This window comes from Dermacentor andersoni, chromosome 3 (genome assembly GCF_023375885.2).
Source record: "Dermacentor andersoni chromosome 3, qqDerAnde1_hic_scaffold, whole genome shotgun sequence".
In the NCBI taxonomy this organism is placed as follows: Eukaryota; Metazoa; Arthropoda; class Arachnida; order Ixodida; family Ixodidae; genus Dermacentor; species Dermacentor andersoni.
In genome coordinates, this window is record NC_092816.1 from 9,377,881 (window position 1) to 9,385,999 (window position 8,119).

An 8,119-nucleotide genomic window follows, 5' to 3' on the forward strand; every position below is an offset into this window, starting at 1 on the left:
GTGAGGCGAGTCTAGCAGTGCTATTGGAGGAATTAGAGGGCAGTAAATGGGATATAATAGGGCTCAGTGAAGTTAGGAGGCCAGAAGAAGCATGTACAGTGCTAAAAAGCGGGCACGTCCTGCGCTTCTTGGCCTTAGCAGAGAGACGAGAACTAGGCGTGGGATTCCTGATTAATAAGAACATAGCTGGTAACATAGAGGAATTCTATAGCATTAGCGAGAGGGTGGCATGTCTTGTTGTGAAACTTAGTAAGAGGTACAAAAGGAAGGTTGTACATGTCTAAGCCCCTACATCTAGTCATGATGACCAGGAAGTCGAAAGCTTCTATGAAGACGTGGAATCGGCGATGGGTAAAGTCAAAACAAAATACAGTATACTGATGGGCGATTTCAATGCCAGGGTAGGCAAGAAGCAGGCCGGAGACAAGTCAGTGAGGCAATATGGCATAGGCTCTAGGAATAGCAGAGGAGAGTTATTAGTAGAGTTTGCAGAACAGAATAATATGCGGATAATTAACACCTTTTTCCGCAAGCGGGTTAGCCGAAAGTGGACGTGGAGGAGCCCGAATGGTGAGACTAGAAATGAAATCGACTTCATACTCTGCGCGAACCCTGGCATCATACAAGATGTAGGCGTGCTCGGCAAGGTGCGCTGCAGTGACCATAGAATGGTAAGAACTCGAATTAGCCTTGACTTGAGGAGGGAACGGAAGAAACTGGTGCATAAGAAGCCAATCAATGAGTTAGCGGTAAGAGGGAAACTAGAGGAATTCCGGATCAAGCTACAGAACAGGTATTCGGCTTTAACCCAGGAAGAGAACCATAGTGTTGAAGCAATGAACGACAATCTTATGGGCATCATTAAGGAGTGCGCAATAGAAGTCGGTGGTAACGCCGCTAAACAGGAAACCAGTAAGCTATCGCAGGAGACGAAAGCTCTGATCAAGAAACGCCAATGTATGAAAGCCTCTAACCCTACAGCTAGAATAGAACTGGCAGAACTTTCTAAGTTAATCAACAAGCGTAAGACAGCGGACATAAGAACTATAATATGGATAGAATTTAACAGTCTCTCAGGAACGGAGGAAGCCTAAAAGCAGTGAAGAAGAAACTAGGAATAGGCAAGAATCAGATGTGTACGTTAAGAGACAAAGCCGGCAATATCGTTACTAATATGGATGAGATAGTTCAAGTGGCTGAAGAGTTTTATAGAGATTTATACAGTACCAGTAACACCCACGACGATAAGGTGAGAGAGAATAGTCTAGAGGAACTTGAAATCCCACAAGTAACACCGGAAGAGGTAAAGAACGCCTTGGGAGCTATGCAAAGGGGGAAGGCAGCTGGGCAGGATCAGGTAACAGCAGACTTGTTGAAGGATGGTGGGAACACTGTCCTAGAAAGATTGGCCGCCCTATATACACAATGCCTCATGACCTCGAACGTACCGGAATCTTGGAAGAACGCTAACATAATCCTAATCCATAAGAAAGGGGGCGCCAAAGACTTGAAAAATTATAGACCGATCAGCTTACTGTCCGTTGCCTACAAAGTATTTATTAAGGTAATCGCAAATAGAATCAGGAATACCTTAGACTTCTGTCAACCAAAGGACCAGGCAGGATTCCGTAAAGGCTACTCAACAATAGACCATATTCACACTATCAATCAGGTGATAGAGAAATGTGCGGAATATACCCAACTATTATATATAGCTTTCATTGATTACGAGAAAGCGTTTGATTCAGTCGAAACCTCCGCAGTCATGAAGGCACTACGGAATCAGGGTGTAGATGAGCCATATGTAAATATACTGGAAGATATCTATAGCGGTTCCACAGCGACCGTAATCCTCCACAAAGAAAGCAACAAAATCCCAATAAAGAAAGGTGTCAGACAGGGAGATACGATATCTCCAATGCTATTCACAGCATGTTTACAGGAGGTATTCAGAGACCTGGAGTGGGAAGAATTGGGGATAAACGTTGATGGAGAATACGTTAGCAACTTGCGATTCGCTGATGATATTGCCTTGCTTAGTAACTCAGGAGACCAATTGCAATGCATGCTCACTGACATGGAGAAGCAAACCAGAAGGGTGGGTCTGAAAATTAATCTACAGAAAACTAAAGTAATGTTTAATAGTCTAGGAAGAGAACAGCAGTTTACGATAGGTAGCGAGGCACTGGAAGTGGTAAGGGACTACATCTACTTAGGGCAGGTAGTGACCACGGATCCGGATCATGAGACTGAAATAACCAGAAGAATAAGAATGGGTTGGGGTGCGTTTGGCAGGCATTCTCAAATCATGAACAGCAGGTTGCCACTATCCCTCAAGAGCAGGCACGTACACAGGATTTTTTTTTTTTTCGGGGGGGGGGGCAACCCCAGGTTACTTTTCTATGCAAATTAAGGGGGGATTACCTTTACTAGTACAAATGTGAATAACGCCCACCATTCGCCATAAAAACGCATAAACCCACAAAAGAAAGGAAATAAGGTGTATTTTACACGTACGCCTGTGCGATTCACCTCTCCTTTACTTGACAAACAAAGAACTATGTTAAATGGACTCGCGCAGCAAAGAAGCACCAAGAACAAATAAAGAAGCAAAATTAAAATAAAGATTACGTTAGTGAAATAGGACTGAAAAAGCAGCAGTTGGCAACAAAGGCAAACGGACCGCCAGGTTACTCCGCCAGCCAATCACAGAAGCCAACAAAATCATCGTCATGCGGTCTTTTCAAAATGGCGTCGTACTTGATAACTCCGGAGCGTCTGCTGCTCGTAAAGAATCTTTTCATCGGCAGAAGCAATGAGGTGTGCAACAGACATGGACAAAATGTATGGAGTCTTCGAAAGTCTGCGCTGCTGTTCATTTCACTGCTGCGCCCGTTTTACTCATGAAATTTCACTGCCAACCGAAGTGAAACTTCACAACAAATAGTTGTAGCGAAGCAAGCATGTTATTTCAGTTCAATAAAGAATTAGGAATTCGCCATTCCACTATAATAGGCGAGGAAAAATGTATAAAATTACGCGCTAATAATTTTATTTTTGTAGTTACCGCCTTATTTGGGTAACAGAAAAAGTTTCAAGTACGAATTATTTGCGGCTTCGCGGAGGAACAGTGGCTGGCGGTTATGAGGGTGTGGGCGGGGCTTCATTGCAGACTTCAGTTGTATGCGACTGTAGTAGCGTTCTTTGAATTAGCTCTGGAATAATTATACAGAAATATACATTTGCGGAACACTCACTTCTTTTGTATCCCTCGTTTACTGCTCTAACAAGTGCCACAACCAACTCGTATTGTTATTTGGGAAATTACGTAATGATGCATGGCCGCCAGTCGCGTACAACCGCGTAGAGCGCAGGAAGCTGCGATTCTAGACGTAATGCGCCCACCGCGACAGGTTAGAAAAACACCTACATAAGCACAGCAGAGAAGTGGCTACGTTGGTCGGCTCTAATGATAACTGTAGAAGCGCCATTCAGAACACACGGAATTGTCCTCCATTTCCGGCGGAGTTTTTTCTGTTTCCTTTTTAAATAAACAGGTGTTGATCCATAAATATATTCATAAACAATGGCTAAATTTGTTAATTTTCGCTTTTCCTGCCTGTTTGGCTGTTGTCTCGGCCCTCTCCCTTAGTAGATCACTTAATTTCTCAGCTCCTTGAGACTCTTGTTTCCATTTGCCAACTGTACAGCACGAAAAGTGCTGTACAATTAGGGAAACACCAGATGAATTAACGGGCGACAGCCATATTGCCTATGAGTTTAAGGGTTATTGCAGGATTTGATGATGGATGCTGCCTCGCATTATTTTATTTTCCACCTTATATAACCCATATCACGGGCATATGGTTCCGAGGATCTGTCAGCGTCGCGGCGAGCCGTCACTCGAGCAAATAATGAAACAAAAAGAAAAGTTAAACGCAATTGTCATTTTCTCTGGCCGCAACTCGTTCCACGCTCATACAGACCAGCTGACCACGAACTGAATCCCTTTCCTGGTTCCTGGATCAGACTAGACGAAGAAGGTTGAACTAACGAAGCAACAACGATGCGCGTGACCGTTGAATAGATGGTGACAACTGAATGCATCTCGAGTTAATCGCGCGGGCACCGAATTGATGAGGAAACTGGCCTTCACATCCCAGGAGACGCCGATAACTACCGCCATCCAAAAGCACAGAAAAAGGCAACAAAATGTTGACCACCGAATAGCTGTCAAGTCTCAACATTGATTTGGCGGCGCTTTAGGAATTTGTGTGAGAAGTGGTGGCGTGGGCGGGGAGAAGGGGGGGGGGGGGGGCGGCCCCCCCCCCGAAATTAAGCGATCTGGTTTCCTTCTATAGTATAGTATATGTGCATTTTTAACATATATATATATATGTGTGTGTGTGTGTGTGTGTGTGTGTGTGTGTGTGTGTGTGTGTGTGTGTGTGTGTGTGTGTGTGTGTGTGTGTGTGTGTGTGTGTGTGTGTGTGTGTGTGTGTGTGTGTGTGTGTGTGTGTGTGTGTGTGTGTGTGTGTGTATGTATGTATGTATGTATGTATGTATGTATGTATGTGTGTGTATGTATGTATGTATGTATGTATGTATGTATGTATGTATGTATGTATGTATGTGCTTCGGAATTCCAGGTTTGCAAAAGGTCCAGCACCTCCACCAAATGTCGTAAAGCACTTTGGGTAGTAGGCGTTCGCGACTAGAACGATACAGCAGCGAGAGCTAGTACAGCCTATCGAGCAGCACCGAAAACGTTTGTCTCTCTCGTCGTCGTTCTCTCTCTCCTAGCCACAGCCCCATTGCTCCTTAGTTTACAGTACAATATATTTATATATACACCAGATCGGTTCAGCACGTTCTTGCAGAAATGCAATGTAACAGGTATATACATGTTCGTATTTAGATTCATAGCCATCCATACACAAATTCCTCTTGGCAATACAGAATAATTTGAGAGTTTGTGTTGCAGAACACTTGTTATGCATGTTAGTATTTATTGTATGTATGTATCTTTAGGCTTCATCTCTCATTTTTATTTTTTGCGTGTGTGCTGCACTGGCTGTCATACCAAAGGGTCCGAGTTCCCTGTCAAGCTCATCAAAGCTTCTTTTTCCCGGCTCCTCCTCTCAAGGAAATAGATTTGAATTTGAAATAAACGGCCCAACAAAGCACTGGAATTTCGCTGTGGACGGAGCGCGCACTCTCGGCACCCCCCTCCCGCGCCCAAGCGCGCTCAAGAGCGAAGCCTCGTTGGGCGACCCACCTTCTGGGCTGGGCTCCGAGCGCGACACGACTTTGGCACTGCGGGCGGAGCGGGCGGCGTCAGAGGCGGGCTCCTCCACACCGGTCTGCTGCTCCTCGAGGCTCTGCACGCCGTCGAAGGAATGCGTCCTGCGCCTCGCCAGCGGGTTGTCGTCGTCCGGTTCCAGAACGAACGTGTTCACGTCCCGCAGGTCGTACTTGAGCTGGGAGAAACTGCGCACCTGCACACCAGTCCATCGGCTCAGTTCGCTCTTTTGTACGCTTGAAGAAAGATGGCCGTCTTCTCTACCAAACTGTGAGAGGCGTGACTCTACCACATCGAGCGTGCAAGACTAGCGGCAAGAGAAACTGCAGTGCCAAGCGTCATCTTATACATGAATCACAACTTAGGTGCCATAATCACTTGACTGAACTTTCCTGTCTTTCACTCTGTCGCGGCGCACATCACGACGCATACGTGAAGCTTCGCTGTTCACCTTCGCCATTGCCTAAAACCGTACAGTGGTGTTCCGCTTGGCTGAAGCCAAAAGGAGGAGACAAAGATTCCACTCAAGCACCGCAGGCACATGCACTGCGCGCATGCCTGGACAGTTCAGCTGTCGCGGTGAATAAGCTAACGCTTGAAACCACGGAGAGTAACCTTAACTTGCTCTGGAAGGTGTCCTATTTTTTAGAATTACACGATTCTTCCAAGTCCGACGTCTGTTTTCACAGCGTCGTTGACAACGGGAGCATACATTTAAGCTTTCACGACGCTGCGCAGTTTTCCTTAGAACGCTGTCACGTCCGAACGCGGGTGCTGTCACGGCCCCTCGCACCTGGGCGCTGTTGGGATAACGCACGCCACCGCTTTGACGCATCTCCTCACAGCATTGTGCTAGAGCGCATTGCGATGAAGAGGAGAGCCACCCATTGGCCACTCCAGAATCTGTTACTTGTGCTGGCAACGCCGTCCAAATAAAACAACGGCGCATGCTACTACATCCTGGTTCTCGGTGGCTATTTCGCTCGGGGCTGCGCTCACGTTTCTCGTTTGTGGCATCGAAGTGTTTCGTCGAAGCCGAAAGGGTTCTGGCTGCCGACCACCTGATTCATATCGGTCTCAAAGATTTCAGCGACGAAACCGCGGAAATAGTTGCGCTGTGCGTGCAAAAGTCTGGCCTGCCCAGCAAGCCGCATCAGATTTCTTTAAATACGAAGACCCTTTAAGTTAAAGAAAAGGAAGTGTTTGTGCGTAGCGAGCTTCCTAGAGGTGCAGGCACTTGTTCGCAGCGTTGCTCCACTTCATAGGTAACTCCGCACAGTATATTACATTTAGCATCTCCCAATATATAGACAGTTACGTCTGTCGTGCTTTCAGAAGCTAAATCATGACAGGATAGAATGCGGCTAAAAACTATAAAGTTACCTGGTGGTCGGTGTGTCTTGGGATAAAAACAAATGAGAATTCCGTTTGTGAGTCGAGGTGAACCTTTCTCTCTTTAGTTAGTTGATAATTGTGATAAGGTCATCTGCGTCCAGTGACTGGCGCATGTTCATGCTCGTAGTACGCAGTCTTCGAGGTAGGACCCGGGCTTGGGAACACCGCATAAATCTGCCGCCCGTAGGAATTCTGAAACCTCGGTGAAACGTGAGAAGTGAATAACAGCCAATCAGACCAGTCTGGGGTAGCTGCGCTTAGCTTGTTCCTATATTCCCACGTGTTGCTACTATGAACCTCGTGCTAACAAATCACTTTTTCCGTTTCAATCTGCTCATTCTATGTTGGTCAAGAGAGGCATTGCTAACCGTTGCCTAAATAATGCTTTGAAATATATGCGCCACCATACCGTTTCGTCTGGCTTTGCCTCTCAGTGCGAACAGCTAGCGCAGGCTGGTTATCCCGCGTCCCTACAAGTGTCAATAGCAGAACGAATTCTAAGAGAGTTTAGAAAAGACAACCAGCACGAAGATAATCCTGCAACTACTCGGGATAGGACAAGCATTATTCCTTATAATCGCACCGTCTCACATAATCTTAAGAAAATCGCCAAGCGAGCGAACATTCGTGTAGTGTTTTGTGCCCCTAACAAGCTTATGAGGATTTGCAAGCTCACTAATCCGAACAAGGATGCTCCTCCTAGCTGTGATAAGAATCATAAAGGCGAAATGCGAAAACACCCGTGTACTTAGATTTAGGTGCACGTTAAAGAACCACAGGTGGTCCAAATTTCCGGAGTCCCCCACTACGGCCTGCCTCATTATCAGAAAGTGGTTTTGGCACGTAAAACCCGATAATTTATTTTTTTTAATTTTTTAGAAATCATAAAAAGAAGTTCGTTAATTGCACACATTGTGTTGTTTATTGTTTTCCACTCAAGTGCGGAAAACCTTACGGCGGTCAAACTGCCCGATGTCTGAATGATAGGTTGCGCGAACAAGACAATGCTAAGAGTTGTGTTACAGTTGGGGGGTTTCTCGCGCAGCACTGCAAAACGTGTCATTGCGAACCTGTTTTAGAGGAATGCGTCATTCTAGGTCGCAGTCATAATCAGCTCACAAGAGAAATCATCGAAGCAAAGGCTATCATAGGTCTGGGCCATGCATGTGTAAGCTCACCTTCATTATCGTTATCAAGCAATGAATTGGCGTATCTCATACTGCCGCCACAGGTTGTCTGAATATGTGTTTTCACATGGTCACTTTCGGTTTTGTTGCTTGGTTTTGTGTAATCTCTTCATGTCACATGGTTCGCTGAGTGTATAAGTAGCCTTCTGTGTCACGAAATAAACCATCAGTTGGAAGTTATCCCTCACTCTGTTCTCCGTTCCTTTTCATTACTCCTTCCACCTTCCTTATTGCC

At 45.8% G+C, this 8,119-nt stretch overlaps 1 protein-coding gene across 1 annotated transcript in view; it reads right to left on the reverse strand.

Annotated features, from left to right (window-relative positions):
- LOC126520778 (echinoderm microtubule-associated protein-like CG42247) overlaps positions 1-6,137 on the reverse strand; it is a 265,801-nt gene extending 259,664 nt beyond the window's left edge. Inside the window, exons 1-2 of the mRNA XM_055061096.1 lie at positions 6,096-6,137; positions 5,279-5,498 (exon numbers count right to left, since the gene is read on the reverse strand). Of these exons, the coding sequence (XP_054917071.1) occupies positions 5,279-5,498; positions 6,096-6,137 (262 nt within the window). The remainder of the gene's footprint in view (positions 1-5,278; positions 5,499-6,095) is intronic.
- Positions 6,138-8,119: the final 1,982 nt, after the last annotated feature.